This window comes from Lynx rufus, unplaced genomic scaffold, assembly GCF_022079265.1.
Source record: "Lynx rufus isolate CCGP_SWC_20201006 ecotype Redwood Valley unplaced genomic scaffold, mLynRuf1.p SCAF_3, whole genome shotgun sequence".
Classification (NCBI taxonomy): Eukaryota; Metazoa; Chordata; class Mammalia; order Carnivora; family Felidae; genus Lynx; species Lynx rufus.
In genome coordinates, this window is record NW_025814845.1 from 61,275,551 (window position 1) to 61,292,142 (window position 16,592).

The window sequence follows — 16,592 nt, forward strand, 5'->3', positions numbered from 1 at the left end:
GTTCTCCGGAAAAGAAAACTGAACATTCATCTACGAATCAAGAAAATAGTTCTGCAAACCCCATCAAGAATAGAAAAGCAAGTCCAGTATCTAAAGACCACCGGACTGGAAAGAAAACCTCAGAGAATTCACTGGTACAGGGTCAAGTGCAAAAGCGGAATGATGAGTCTGAAAGTGATTTTGAGTCAGATCCTCCTTCTCCCAAGAGCAGTGAAGAGGAGGAACAGGAGGATGAGGAAGTTCTTCAGGGAGAGCAGGGAGATTTTAATGACGATGATACTGAACCAGAAAATCTGGGCCACAGGCCTCTCCTCATGGATTCTGAAGACGAGGAAGAAGAGAAACATAGCTCTGATTCTGATTATGAGCAGGCCAAAGTGAAGTACAGTGACGTGAGCCCTGTCTACAGAGACAAATCTGGCAGTGGATCAGCACCAGGTCCCACCGACACACTTCTCACCCCAACCCGGTTACCCTCCGATGTTGGAGTGGAGGCTCCCAAACTGGAATTTGATGTGTTCGGCGCTGTCCCCTTCTTTGCGGTGCGTCCTCAGCAGCCTCACCAAGGAGAGAATGAAAAGAACTTCTGTCAGCAGACCCTGTGTCCTGCTGTGGGTCTAGAGCAGGAGGAATTTGACGTGTTCACAAAGGCACCCTTTAGCAAGAAGGTCAGTGTACAAGACTGCCATGGAGTGGGTCCTGAGGCACATGCTCTCCCTGGTGGCCCCAAAAGTGTAGATATATTTGGCTCCACTCCATTTCAGCCTTTTCCCACATCAACAAGTAAAAGTGACAGCAGCGAGGACCTTTTTGGGCTTGTGCCCTTTGAGGAAATAACTGGGAGTCAACAGCAGAAAGTCAAGCAGCGGAGCTTACAGAAACTGTCTTCTCGCCAAAGGCGCACCAAGCAGGATCTGTCCAAAAGTAACGGGAAGCGGCATCATGGCACGCCAACCAGCACAAAGAAGACTGTGAAGCCTACCTACCGCACTCCAGAGAGGGCTCGCAGGCACAAAAAGGTGGGCCGCCGAGACTCTCAAAGCAGCAATGAATTTTTAACCATCTCGGACTCCAAGGAGAACATTAGTGTTGCACTGACCGACGGGAGAGACAGAGGGAACGGCCTGCAACCCGAGGAGAATCTGTTGGACCCCTTTGGTGCCAAGCCCTTCCATCCTCCAGATCTGCCATGGCACCCTCCACATCAGGGCCTGAGTGACATCCGTGCCGACCACAACCCCGTCCTGCCTGGGCGGCCACGACCGAGTTCTCTGCATGGCTCATTCCATAGTGCAGATGCGTTGAAAATGGATGATTTTGGTGCCGTGCCCTTTACAGAACTTGTGGTGCAAAGCATCGCTTCACATCAGTCCCAACAGTCCCAGTCAGTTGAATTAGACCCCTTTGGTGCTGCTCCATTTCCTTCTAAACAGTAGATACTTCCGACGGACTCTTGGCATTAACTCCTGTTTCAAAAAAGTATGAATAGTTTTATGAATTTGAAAGAAAATTTATTTGTATAGCTCTTTATATCATTCGTTCTTACAGGTCAATCAGAATAGGTGATTTTTAAATAAACCAAATAGTAAAAGGAAGCATCTCCACAGGGTAGTGACTTCCCATCTCTTCCACACAGGAGAAGGAGGAGCTCAACTGTTAGCTCTACCCCGGGTTTTGGCCACCAGACGTGACTGCACAGACATCCAGGGGAAGAACGTGCCGCCTTTCCAGTTGTGGAGCCACTGAAAAGGGACTGGAAAGGGGTGGCATTATTTTTATAACAGGATGTCACTTGTGTGTTCATTTCCCAGGCTCATGTCAGGATCCAGCATTTAAAACTAAGGTTATTTGTACATACATAGGTTGCATTTGTGGATTTTTTAAAGGTCTCTTCTGATTTCCACACAGTAAAAACAAACTCTGGTTCTCCTCAAGAATTGGAAAGTTATTATCTGGAGAGAGCAGAAATTTCAGTCTTTACACCTTTCTCAAAGAGCAGAGCCAGAAGTAACTGTTGTGCCTAAAACTGTTTCCTTTTAAAAAAACAAGTGCCATTAATAATGGAATATCTATACAGAAGCCTAGAACACAAACTAAAGAGTAGTAGCGGACGTGTGGAAAATGTAAAAGAAAACGATACAGAAGAGAGAAAAAACCTACTTCAGGAACACTTGATAATTCTTTTTGAATGGCTTCTTGTTCACAACTTTTACTGTCATGTCCCTAATAAAGCAGATTGTTGGAAAAATGGGGAGTGAGGACAAGGGTTGTAGTGAAATTTTACTTGAGGAAAAAATTATGTAGCTGAAACCCTGAGTTTTTAAGACGTTTACAGCGTAAAAATCATGTTGCATTTAATAATGTACTTTATTAAATTACCACCTTCACCAAATAGTCCCCAAGTCGTGAGCAACAATTTTCTAGGTAGGTTGGGAGGGTGGAGTAGTTTTAATGAAGTGCACGGAACAGTGAAACCCATGAAGCCTTATAGGCAGGACTCCCGCATCCTGCTGTAAGTACCTCTGCACTAGTACACAAGATCTTAAAGTGGCTAGACGGTATTAGACGAGGAGGAGCTAGCCTCTCAGTTCTGCTAGTTGATGTGTCTCTGGTGAAAAGAACACAGCTACCAAATTGCCTTTTTTTTTTTTCCCCCACCACAAATCCTAATTAGAAACTTGACATTTTATAGAAATTGTTTAAGAAGATAGAAATTACTATATGAATTACTGTGAATACAGTATCTGTGCTTCCTGTGTCTCCAGCTCTTTTAAGTTATAATGAACTGGCCTTCCCTATCAACATCTACAAGTTTCTAGAACCGTTAAAGCTATTTACAAAAAGGAGTGGAAACTCTTATTAACCGGCACTCTCCTTGATTGCTGTATTTTAAATGCGCTTTCTTTGAACCCAATTAAATGAGTAATATTATCTTAATTCTAGTACCCCAAATGGGATGAGCTGTTTGTCTGTTTTCTCAGTTCTAAACTTGGGAGGAAGCAAAGTATGTATGTAACTATATTCATTTTTTATTCTTTTTTAAATCAGATATAAATTTGTGGACAAACAGGGAAGCAATATGTGAATCTCCATGTAGCAGAGGCAGACCAAGCATTATATTACTGCTTAAGAGTTGTATTTTTAGAGCCCCAACTGCACCAATTACTTGTCCTTGTGCCAAAGGCAAATATTATGTTTGCACCTTTTTTTTCCCCCCTGATTCTCAGGTTGATTAATACTGCTAATGCAAATGCTCAAGTAGATGTTTTTCAAAACTTTACAAAGTAGACTCAAGTGATACTTTCTTTTAAAAGTGAAGAGTTGATGATTACACATAGTAAATTCATGAACTACAGTAGGTTTGTATCAAACAGAAGATTTTTTTTATGAAAATTTGTTGGTTGATGTGTACACAGTATGCTTTGACTATTTTAGTCTTTGGCCTTGGTCTCTGCTAGACCTCATAATGAGTTTCATAATTTAAAAGGGGGTAGTGGATGAATTAATGTAGTCTCCTTGGGATGTAACCATGAAATACTTCTGTCTGATATTGAGGCCTTGCTTACACTTGCTTTTCGATACACTGAATAATTTTAAGTGATCTGGACACTGATGTAGACACTTTGGGCTTATAAAATTGGATAAATTCTAAGGAAACAATTGTGACATTGTTTAAAATATTTCCATTCTTATGTTTATTATATCAGGGCCCAGTGACTTTCCTCTTTTGAGATGACAGCTCACAGGAAACAACAGGATTCAATAGGGGACCCGATGGGATAGAAATGGGGAGATTCCTTTGTGCTGAAGTAAAGGCATTTTCCCAAGGAGTACAGGATTAGGGTTATTTTCCGTTTTCCATCACGTCCTCCCACTACCGTTAGGATATAGGTCACTCCACATAGTGATGCCCAGGTAATTCCCTTATGAGAATTCTGCGAATGGAGCTCCCAAGGTATGTCAAAGAGCCTAACACATATACGTGGGACACAGCATTCAGTAAACGTTTGGGATGGTCCAATTCTTGTTTAAAAGAAGGAAAGTTGAAATTATTTTCCTGTTATTAATCAGGTGTCCTCTGTGCTTCTTTTGTATGTAAAATAGTCATAACTAAACCTGTAATACTTGAACATCACTAAGGGAAGTAAATTGTGAAGCTAGCAAAAATCTGAGGCCAAAGTTACTTCTGTCCTAACAGCTTTAATAATGCTTGTTGATTTTGAATAATCGTTTTAAAAGTGGACCATTTGCTTAATTATTTTAATATGACTTCAGCACAATGTTAGTGTTAAAAAAGATCAGCTTTTATGGCTTTAAAGAATGTATCTGCTGAGACACATAAGTTGCTTGGTGTATTAGGCGGAGGAGGAAAGGGTATAGGCTGGATGAAAATTTAACTGACTACAATATTTATTCAGAAGTATCAATTGGGAAATTGTGTAATTCTCCGACTGACCCACCCCATCCCTGCGCGCGTGCGCGTGTGTGTGTGTGTGTGTGTGTGTGTATGTGTGGGCACAGTAAGGACATTATTTGGAATTGTAGATAGACACACCTTCTGATCCCACCCTGTTTAGTGTTTAGCAGTGATAGATTGTCGTCATACTGTTGGCGGAAAATAGTAAGGTGGAGCCCACTCTGCTGCGCATCAGGCAGAGCAGTTTTCTTACTATTCGGCCACTCTGCTTCGTTTATTTTAGGTTTGGGTACTTCATTTAAGCATTGCTAGAAGGTACACAGGTATTAATATCACTAGTTCTGAGGAGTTTGGGTACATTTGTCTTAATACGTGTAGAATATACAGTACACTTTTTCTTCCTTTTAGCAAAATTCCTCATTTTTAGGTCTCATACTGAACTGACATATCTACTGTGAGAATAACAAATGTTTGAAAACTTTTATACATGGAGGTGTTTATATATTGAGAAAAATATATACACACACATGCATGCACATGTCACATCTCTCTGCTGTGGAGTTAATGTGAATTTCTCATTTTAAATGGAATTGCAACCACAATCATTAATACAAGAACATTCACTCCTAGGGAGGTGTTTTACAAAAGCCACTAAACGAAGGAGGTAGGCAGATGAAAATGCAAAGGGTCATCATTTGGGTTTTTTTTTTTTAATTTAAAAATCTATTGTGCTACTTTTGAAAGAATTGTTTTTATTACTACGCTCTTTTTGTGATGGAAAGGTCATCTAATAGTAAGTGTTATAGTAATAGTAAGCTACTTTTTAAATTGCTGGCAAACAGCTTTAAGTGCACTTTCTTTGATTACACTTCCATTTTTTGTTAAACTTGAATTTTCTGAAGCCTTTGATGTACCACTAAGCAAATAACTTTAACTTTTAATAAACCTGATTTATGTGTTTATTATATTTCTAATTGTTACCAAACATACTTTCTAAAGTAACTTCAATCCTCAGATATAGCTGGGAAACTGAGATAGAATCAGTTGCTTTTTTTTTTTTTCTTTTCTACATCTAATTAAGCACTAACTGATTTTACTGCTTTGTTGCCTTTACATTGCTTATTCTTATTGACTGAATTCTGTCCCTCATTCACTTTGTTTTGTTTGAAATTTAAAATTATTTTCTTACTGTATTTATCATACCTATTGTTTTAATAATCTGCTTTCTTTAAATGCAATAAATCCCAAATGGATTGCATATTCTTTATAATTAGTGATTTTGGTGTTTTTCATTGTTTGTCGTAAATGTTTTGGATGTAAACTTCTATTCAGTTTTCTTTTATTCACACTACAGACATTAAGCACCTATTATGCTCCAGCTAGTAGAATAGAAAAGGGAAAAGGGATTAGATCTCAATCCTTAGGGTAAAGCTCACAGTGTAATTTAAGAAAACCTGTTGTGACCTAGCATTTTTGCAGCAAAAACACCACATAGCACAATTTGTTCAGGCATTACAATTACTGATAATTATAATGAAGGTAAGGCAAAAACATGACTTTGAACTAGCTTTTGAATGTCTGACATTGTTTTTGCATTATGTATAATTTACTTAAGCTCCTTAGAAACTGGTAACATATAGAATTTAAAAACTCTTTGGTTAAATAAGATACTGTAATCCTTGATTATGTCAGAAAAGAGGCTTTGGCATGTTAAAGAGAAAACCTATTTATTGGATTGGTGGACTAAGTTTGGTGTTAAGATCACATTATCTTACATATTATTCCATAGTCTTTAGATTGGTGGCTTGTGGAAAGATCTATTTTATTATGAGCTGTTTTGGATGTAGTGAGATTTATCTAAAGTTATGTGGAAAAATAAGGGCTTTGTGTCTTTTTAATAAATGGCACACAGTGTGGATTGTACTACTGTTCAAATTCAGTTATAGTTAACTGCTTTAGAGAAAAGTCTATGCTGCAATTAGAGCTATTTATTTTGAATAGCTTATCCCTTTTTAAGGAAGTCCAGCTCTGGCATCGTGTGTGGGATGCAGGTAATTATTCTCATATTGAAGGCACGAGTTTTACATTGCACATTTAAAAATAGTTCGCTTTTGCTTCAGGTGATTGGCACTATTGAAATTACATGTATGTTCTGTAGTGTTTTTGATCCCAGACATATAAAGCAGCACTAGAGCTTTGGTGACAATAGCATTCCTGCCCTCCATGGATGGAATTTTCACTTTTCACAAGAGACCCCTGCTGCTGGTAGCTCTCCCTCATGAAAGTGTTTCCTTAAAGGTAGTTGCAGTTTTGGCTCCTTATCTCACCACCTCCTCAGAAGTCTGGTACAGAATTTTGGGGGACACTGGTATCCAGTAGCATCTGTACCTCTTTTTAATACAAACATAGTAATTGTGATAATGCGTATAAAAGACTTGTGTCCCTCCCCTGGTGGCTGATTCTTCACACATTTTGGCAGGGACGGGATTACCCAGGATGATGACTTCAGGTGGATACAGACCTACTCAGCTCAGCAACTGGCAGGGATCCAGAGGTGTAGACTTTGCCCCTTCATGTTTAGTACAGGGCAAAGATATCTCCAGGTAGGTACCTGCCAAATGGAGTTGCACACCTTTATGCCAGTCAGTCACAATCTTCAAATCGGTTACTTTGTCCAGGTGGGATGCCATAAGATGTGACAGTCCCTGAATTCTTCATTCCTGATTCTAAAATACGATTTTGAAGCTGTTACGTATTATAAAGAATGACAGGCAGCACTTAATATATTTAGTAAACCCAGTTTATTTACATAATACATATTTTGCCATGCAGCTTACTGAATTGCACTCAGTGTCATAACAAAAAAGACAAGCACTATCTTTTGAAAATGGCTTTATATAGAAAGATACTTGCCTCAAATTAGTCAACTACAACCTTATAAATCACTATAGACAATTTAAAACAGCCATGGATAATTTTAAAATGTACTTGTAAAGTCTGTAGGTAAAGAGCTTTTATAGTTTACACACTGTAAAATTAAAACCAGCCTTTTAGTACGGTAGCTGAATTGTGTATTTTTAATCTTATTTTAATAAATCTATAAAAACAAAAATAACTTAAATATACATAATTACAAGGCTCAGATCTGGAGGCAATTTTTAAATAGTTATTCTTTAATGTTAGCAATGTCTTAAAAATTTTGCCAGTAGTGATATGCACACAGTAGGTGGTCAATAAACGCTGACATACAGAAGTGTTTATTAGTTGACAGCAATCCACATTCATTCCCTACTTTATAATAAATATATCATAGTAAAGATGAAAAAGAGAGAGGATAGCTTTCTTACAGTATTTAACATTTTCATAAAAAGATGAAAGGTTTACATGGTATACTTCTCCCTACAGTCAGACCTGTATGCCTTTTAAATGAAAAAAACAAAACAAAACAAAACAAACCCAAAAAACAAAACAAAACAAAAAGTCAAACACAGTATGATCTTTTTATCCATGAATTCAGATGGCAAGGATTAAATAATTCATATACTATTACAAAAAACCAGAAATATTTTTTAAAAATTAAGAGAAAGTGAAACTTACAGTTCAATATGTTTTTATTTTGAGAAGATTTTATAGTAAAAGTGGTATCAGGCCTAAAATAACTAGACTTTTTAAGTATAACTACTCAGTGTATTTTGTTTGGCTAAAATGACAAAATATCTATTTAAAACCAGTATCATGTAAACCCGTAAGAGATGGTTTAGGGAAAATACATCCTATTATCATTACACTAAAGTCTTCTTTCACTTAACACATAGATCAAATCTGTGGCCTTATAAAATAGCCATTTTCAAAGCAGTGTGTTCCATCATCATAATGGGTATAATACAGCACCCTTAGTCTACTGGGAAGATTCTCCTTATTGAGATACTAGCATGGGGAATTTATATTCCAAAAACACTATACTGAAAAGAAATACAAAATTTTACAGATGCATAAACTGAGGCACATTAAAGTAACATTCCTAATACCAGATGTATACGTGGCAATGTGGAAATAAGCTTCACCATCAATCAACACTTCTGATATTTGGTAATTCCAAGGTTCTGAAGATACACCAGTATTCAAAGCAACTCCTGTCAACCCATTAAGAAATCTGAATAATAATTTATATTCCAATGAACAGCATGTTTTTGTGAATGACTGCTTTAAGGAACTTAATTTATACATGACAAGGCCAAAGAACAAGAAGAGTGCTGTATGGTAGGGCAGTGAGATCTATTTTTTAGGTATATATAATGAGTAAACTTAATGTTTCAGGCTCAAATATTAGTGTTATCAATACTGTGAGTTGTCAATAAAATGCTAACACATGCATAAACGGAAAGACTAGAGCACAGGTAAACAATCATGTCATCAAATGGGGAATCAGCATGACTTTGTTCTAAGGCTTAAGGTTCATTTCAGGGTCAAGACTGGGCCATCTGGACTCTGTGGCCTTGAAAGTGGCACCCATCTAATTGGGAACCCCCATCTGTCACGAAATTTAGGACTGCAAATTCAGTGAAATTCTTCTACAGGAATTTTGGAACCAAAAATCTGTAATCCATTGGCAAGAGTGCAATTATTATATGGAACTAAATAATATTCTTCAAAATTAAAAGGATTAAATGCTAATAATGTCTTAGTTATCATTAGACCACAGAATTTGTTGTCTGATCATATAATCAGTTTCTAATGTGATTCTTATCCGATGGAAAATGATGCAAGTTCTTTTCTTCTCAAAGCCTCTCTCAAGGGAGGAAAGGATTGAAGTTTTTATTCTAGCAAACCAAAAAATACAATGTTCCTAAGGAGAAGAGAGACTATAGCTAAAGGAAATCATATTTTAAGTGCCAGTTTCTCACAAACCATATATTTAAAGGCTAGTAATTATTCAAAACCAGTCTCCTAGCTTACGTTAAGCATAGGCTATTGCAACCTTTGCCTTGGTTAGGCACTTAAAACTTGATCAACTACTGTAAATATCTTCTATTAAAGGAATCAAACAGGATGACTCCATTTTATAATGGAGGTGAGCCCTTCCTAAGCAAATTAAGCTGGTGTTAAGTAAAACAAATACTATTTCTATACTGGTTTCACATTCATTGTTATTCAGATGTTTCTTATAAATGCCAACTAATTTTCACTTTCTGTACAAGCAGCAAATTAGTAGTTTTAAGGGCTGTAAAGTAGTTATTATTACAGATCCCCAAGTATATTTTTCCATTTTTATAAAGTAGTACTCATGATATATTAAATAGGAGGAAAAAGAAAAAATTACGGTGAATCTTAGAAACAGTGGGGTATACAACTCCCCATTACATATTGCTTAATAACTGAATACAGCAGGTGGCCATACCTGAATTCACAAATGTGAAACATAGTCAGGGCAAGGCTTGCTATGTCTGTACTGCATGACATACACTGTTGACTGATGCCACCAATATAACATCACTACTGCAAGGATATGCCATATTTGGTGGCTTGATCCGAGGTAGTTTAGTTGTCCTAGAAGGGAAGGTAGAGAAAAAAGAATATTGATTCTAATATTTTGATATTAAAATAAGAATATATTCCTATGTCTGGCCTTGGACATATGGCTTAGCAGCAAAAATATTTTGGCCATCTCAGAGCACCTGGAGAGTAATTCAAACCCAGATGTTTTTAAAAAAGGATGAATTCATATTTTGGTCTAATTTAAGGACATTGGTGAATTTTGGAAATACCATTCCAAGTGTGTTCTCAAATCTAATTTGGTTAATTTCAGGAATTTGACCTTTTGTCTCCAATGTCTTATACATCTGGATACACACACACACACACACACACACACACACACGTATATATCATGGGTTACATCTGCAAAATGCAATTAGTAATGGCTTCATTAAGTAAGGTTGATTAGTTCATATACAACTTAGAACTATTTCTCTTTGTGCTTAAAGTTTAAATTCCAAGGAGATGAATTAACATATGGGAAGCCTCTTGAAAAATACCAAAATAAAATACAGAGTTATAGAAATTTAAATGTAAGTAACTTTTTCTTACTCATGGTGCTTCTATGGTCATGTAATATAAATATTCTCTAACCTTACCTGTCTTATCAAGAGTAATAGTACAGTATATAGATTTTATTTATTTAAATGTTCATTTTTGAGAGAGCTCAAGCTGGGGGTGGGGCATGCAGAGGGGAGGACTGAGGATGTGAAGCAGGCTCTGTGCTGACAGCAGTGAGCCTGAAGTGGGACTTGAACTCGTGAACCCTGAGATCATGACCTAAGCTGAAGCTGGATGGATGGTCAACTGACTGAGCCACTCAGGTGCTCCAGTATGTAGATTTTAAAGTTTAAGTCAACACAATCCTTTCCATAGGGGTTTCTACCCTTTTTTCGGTGCCACAGACCACTTTGACACTCCAGTGAAGCTCAAAGACTCATTTTTAAAAGCACAAAATGCAGAGGACTACAAAGAAAATTGATTACATTGTAATACAAGTATGCAGATCCACTTAATTCTGTCCATGGACACCTTTGGTGATCTTTGGACCCAATCAAATATCATTGTGATGTTTACATATTTAAAAAAATGTAACTGAGGTGAAAGTAATTTCTTAGGTATAAATTTTTTTATTTCACAGTATTCACCCACCATCTTACCACCACTGCACATATTTCTCTCTCTCTCTAAGTTTATTTTGAGAGAGGGAGAGAGGGAGCATGTGTGTGAGTAGGGGAGGGGCAGAGACAGGAGGAGAGAGAGAATCCCAAGCAGGCTCCGCACTTGCAGGTTGTGGGGTTCATGGTTCAAACCCATGAACCATGAAATCATAACCTGAGCTGAAACCAAGAGTTGGACACTTAACTGACTGAGCCACCCAGGCGCCCCGCACATGTTTCTCTTTACATCCGGGTCATAAATGGGGACTGGCCAGCCAGACAAGGTTTCTAAGCCACTCATTCATGAACGTCTGAGACTATTACTTTTATCTGTAAAGACTTTTTGTCTTGTATGGTCTCCATATATCCACTGCTCTACTGTGCCTGTACTCCACACATTCAGCTACTTGGGGCACGTTTTATGTCAAGCTCACCTGGAAGAAAAGTGACATAACATTTGACCTTTTATAGGTGTCCTCTATTAGGTAACTGGGAACTTCAGATATGAATATTCTAAGGCATAAAAACACTATGGCCATAACTATGTAGTTCAGAAAAATTTCATCATTCAATTTTCTACGTGTACTTGTGATGAAGAAATTAATAATAAAATAATTATTAATAAGGTGATATAAAAATGCATTTTGCCACAACTGTTTTTTGAGGAAAATTCTGCTCTGCATGAAGATGGTCTTCAATTAAGGGACATGTCCTTCTTATGTTCCTAAATCCTAACGTTTATACTCAGGTTCTTCTTGGTACTCCACTTTTAAAGCTCAGTGGTGAAAACACCAAGTGCACAGAAGAATGCCTGAGGTTCTGTGATCTATTCTCTAGATCAGGGTTTCTCATCCTTTCTTCTTCCCAACACACATCATAAGTGGCATAATCCTGTCTTCAATTCACTGTGGAAGATTCTTCACCCAAGAAGGAGGGACAAGTCTGCAGTTTGAATTTGAGCCACACACCTACTTCTACCTCCCCGAACCAAAAAAATCACTGCTGTATGCACTTTGTTATTCTCGACTCAAGCCAAAGGTCACCTGGACTTGCATCATTCTGTGCCTTACTAAACCCCATTTTTCACTTACGGGACTGAGGTGGAGGGACGTCATCATAGTAACAACTGCTAACGTGTATTGAGTGCTTACTTCTTGTGAGGAACCTTGCTGAATGGTTCTTGTACATTTTCACACGTAATCCCCACAATAACCCCATGAGGGAAAGTAGTATCTCCATGCTCAGATGAGGAAATGAGCTGAAAAAGTGAAGTAACTTATTTAGCTCATGCAGCTAGTAAGTGGGCAATATGGATTTGAACCCAAGCAGTCTGACTCCAGAGCTACAGCTCCTGAACAAGCAAATACATGTTTTGGAGAACATTATTCATTCTACCTGGTATCCTGTTAGTTATTTTCTATCAGAAGTCTTTTTCTCTGGACTGGAGGATCAGGGAAATCTTTCCTTCTATTGAGTCACTAGCTTGTGTATATTTTGGGGACATGAAGACCCTTAACTTACATTATTTGTACTGGGTGCCAGGAAGCGGAAATGCAGACTGGTGATCTTTATCTATATTTAGAACCTCATGATGGATATATGGTGAAGTGGTCCTAACTCTAGCTTCTTTTCATTATCATCTTATTTTCCTCTGTCTCTTTTCTTCTTATTTTATGGATCTCTGCATATATAAATTATTTTTTAAGAATGAGTTGGTATATAAAGAAGTCATTGGTAATAGATAATTAGTACTTCACAAAATAAACAGTGGTTGGGAGTCAGAAGACTCCCAGCTTTGTCACTAGCTCCTAATTGTGAAATGGTAGTGACCTCATCTACTACACTCAACTCGTGGTGAGGAGGAAAGGAAGTCTATGGAAGCCCTTTGAAAGTTAAAGTTTTAGATAACATTGGACAATAGGAGAGCCTTTCTATAACCAATAATACTGAAATAACTTTTGATACTCTGAAACATACACCTCCACCATATATTTAGAATAAAGTCACAAAAAGCACTATAAAAGTGTTACTTACCTGGAAAGTACCGTTCTGGAACTTTGGAAATGTAGAATAGGAAAGCAAGAAGAGCAATCACATACATCACAATTACACGGGGTGCAAAGTCCTGAAAAGCAAAACATTTTTTCACAGATCTTCCTACTATGACTGAATTCCCAATTTACTGTGAATCTAATTCATTGATCAGGTAGAATTCAGAGGCAGAATTTAAGCCCATTAAATCTAAATTGCTTTTGTAGACAGTATCCAATAATAGAAAACTTGCTCTCAATACTGTAGAAAATAGCCCACAGGAGGGAACAGAGAGTGTCCTAAAGGTTAGGGTAATAAAGGAAGTAGAGCTTGAACATGGCTGAAGGTCCTAAGGACACCCAACTCCACCAACATAGTTTCATGGGTGGAACGCACATGGGGAATGGAGTTATCAGCTGAAGAAGCAAAACACTGAAGATGTGGCCAGAAAAGACTGCAGAGGTTTGGCCAAGCAATGCAATGTGTTCCACCATCCCAGATAATGGTCCTCTTGAATACTACTATATGAAGCAGTCCATCTCTCAGCTCCACTGGAAAGCTTTCCCTTGCCCTAAGAAATTTACCCAGCTATAATTTATTTTATAACAATTTTGTATATTGTTATCAATTCTGGTTGTAAACCTAATACACCAAGAAGACATTTAAGAAATAGAGACAAAATTACTTCTCTCTACAAATATTTGAGAATTATCAGGGTCCTCCTGAAAACCTACATTCTTAGACTAATGAACATGAGATTTCTCATTCTAGAACACAACTGCAACCTATCCCCAGGATTAGCCTTTCCGGAACTTTTCATTTTTGATTAAGTCTCTCTCTCTTTCTCCATATTTTTATTTTTTTACATTTTATGTTAGAGATAGAGAGTGTGTGAGTCGGGGAGAGGGGCAGAGGGAGAGGAGAGAGGGAGAGAATCTTAGGCAGGTTCTACGCTCTGTGTGGAGTCTGACACATGTCTTGATCCCATGACCCTGGGATCATAACCTGAGCCGAAATCAAAAGTCGTTCTCAACACAACTGAGCCACCCAGGCACCCCTCTCCATCTTTTTAAAAGTATAGCTTATTGGAAAATTTCTCTGGAAGTCTCCCTTCTTCACTGGAATGATCTGTGATCACATTAGATTTCCATCTTTCAGAACCACTATTTTCCTAAACCATATTTCTATTTTAAAATTTCTGAACACAGGAAAGTTCCCATATTTTTCTGAATTTCTCAGAAATCCATTGGCTCAATAGGTCTGGTTCTCTTTCTTTGTCATTATAAGATTAAAAGGGATGTGTATACATCATCCCAAATTTTGGCCTCTTTTATGTCAATAACCAGTTATTCATTTCTGGTTAGAATTAAATCTAGAGTTGCATTTCACCATTGTTTTCTTTAACTTATTTTCAATAAGTAAAACTGTCAGAGAAGTGATGTTTTCATAGATATCAGGATCACTGAGGTTCCTCATCACTACTATCTCACTTTTCTCCTAAATTCCTAATTTTATGAAGAAAACATCACCCTTTTTCTCAAGTTGGCAAAGTGGCCAGATCGTATCACTCAATTTGCTATATCACAGAACTTTCTTTCCTCCTTCTTTTCTTTCTTTCCTTTCTTTCTTCTTTTTCTCCTTTTCTTTTTTTTCTTTCTCCTTCCTTCCTTCCTTCCTTCCTTCCTTCCTTCCTTCCTTCCTTCCTTCCTTCCTTCCTTCCTTCCTTTCTGTTTTATACCTAAATGCTTTCTACCATGCTGTTACTAACTTCATGCAGTGTGTGTAAAGCCTATTATTAGTTCCCTGGTCTTCTAAAAAAACTAGGATTTTTTTTTTTTTTAATAAAACCTGCATTTAAATCCCCATATTTCAGACAAAGGTCTCACTGCAACAAGTATATCTGCTTTCTGTTAGATTTCTTGGCATACTTACTGATGTTAAAAATTCTTAAATTCATTCTCCAGTGCATATTTAAGGCATTTTTACATGGATCTCTGAGATCTGAAATCTTATTTCTAATCTCAAGAATACTGAGGAGTTCTCACTGAGCCACTTCTTTAATGTACTCCAACTTGGCCCATAATACCTAACTCTTATAGCTCTTCTTTTACTTCTCAATATAATTTCCTTGATGGGTGGGACATGATCAAATCTTCATCACTAGTCTCAAACTCTGACCTAAATTCCAACCCCATCTCCACCTTTACATCCCACAGGTGCCTCGACTCAACAGGTCCAAGGAAAAATCTTTCCCAGCTCCTTCTCCTCCATAAAAATCAATCAATCAATCAATTCCTCCTAGTTCCAAATTTGCATTATCACTGGCATTATCTCTGCCCTAGCTGACAAAGCTGGAAACTTGGAAGTCCTCCACTGATAATGACTTGGGTATTTACACACTCAAGGAGAGTTAAGAATATATCATTTCACAGAAAGATATCGCAGAAAAAAACAGTAGTTACACTTCTTTATCCTGCAAGGCGTACTTCTTTATATAGATGTGAAAATTATGGCATCAATATGCAGTTATAAGTATTTTCTCAAATGACAGAGACCCACCCACCTGGCCTGATTATAGTACTTTACCCAACATGAATACAACTGAAAGGACAAAAAAAAAAAAAAGAAAAAAACTATTGACTACATTCAACCTACCTGTACAATAGGAGCACCGATTCCTCCATTGAGCCAAACCCAGTGAAGAGTTGGGATCACTCCGTATCCCGAAACAGAACAGAAGATGATAGAACGGAGCCTCTGCCACTGCTGGGTGAGGTAATTGGGATGGATCTGTGCGAAGAACACTGCCAGGATCATGGCAAGCACTGTGATCAAGTACACTTGACGCCAGTACTAGAAGGAAATCAAGTGTTAATTGTTACACAAATAAGAGAAGGAAAAGACTAATTCTGGCTTTTACATTATATGTAGAAGACTACTTATGTAGTTTTTTCATTTCTAAACATGATGAACTTCCTTACAACATTCCTGTTCCATATAACTGTTAGGTTTCTTAGGAGGACAAACCAAATTCCAAAGAGAGCTAGTGGAAACCACACTTACTCATAAAAAAGCATTTTCTGAGTACCTATTATATGCCAGAGACAACTTCAGTCCTGTAGAAACAAAGCTGACTACGACATGGACTCTCTCAGTGAGTGAGCTCATAGACTATGGGAGGGGCAGACATAAAGAAATGATTATAATCCAATGACAAGAGCTGTGAACAGAATGTGTGAACACAGAGGAGGGGGCAATTGTTACCTAGAGTGGCTAATAAATGCTTCACAGAGGAGATGATATCTAAGCAGGGTCTTGAGGAATTCATATGATTCTGTGGGAAGAGGGAGTTCTCAAGGAAAAGGAACAGAGCATACGGTGGGAAGGTTTTGAGAAGGGAGGCTGAAAGGCAGCGTACTGTGAGGGTAAGTATTTGGAACTGTACCACG

General features: G+C 37.7%; 2 protein-coding genes across 7 annotated transcripts in view; one reads left to right on the top strand and one right to left on the bottom strand.

The window, feature by feature from the left end:
• Positions 1-7,898, top strand: part of BMP2K (BMP2 inducible kinase) — a 133,501-nt gene extending 125,603 nt beyond the window's left edge. For 3 of the 4 annotated variants that reach the window (XM_047091984.1, XM_047091982.1, XM_047091985.1), the window contains one exon: positions 1-7,898. In XM_047091984.1, the coding sequence (XP_046947940.1) occupies positions 1-1,436 (1,436 nt within the window). In that variant the 3' untranslated portion in view covers positions 1,437-7,898. The other variant, XM_047091983.1, reaches the window with a different exon arrangement.
• PAQR3 (progestin and adipoQ receptor family member 3) overlaps positions 1,035-16,592 on the bottom strand; it is a 27,401-nt gene continuing 11,843 nt past the window's right edge. Inside the window, exons 4-7 of one of the 3 annotated variants that reach the window (XM_047091988.1) lie at positions 15,799-15,996; positions 13,147-13,237; positions 9,816-9,964; positions 1,035-1,466 (exon numbers count right to left, since the gene is read on the bottom strand). In XM_047091988.1, the coding sequence (XP_046947944.1) occupies positions 9,822-9,964; positions 13,147-13,237; positions 15,799-15,996 (432 nt within the window). In that variant the 3' untranslated portion in view covers positions 1,035-1,466; positions 9,816-9,821. Of the gene's footprint in view, positions 1,467-8,844; positions 9,965-12,203; positions 12,371-13,146; positions 13,238-15,798; positions 15,997-16,592 lie in introns of those variants that run through there. The other 2 variants (XR_006964415.1, XM_047091986.1) reach the window with 2 other exon arrangements.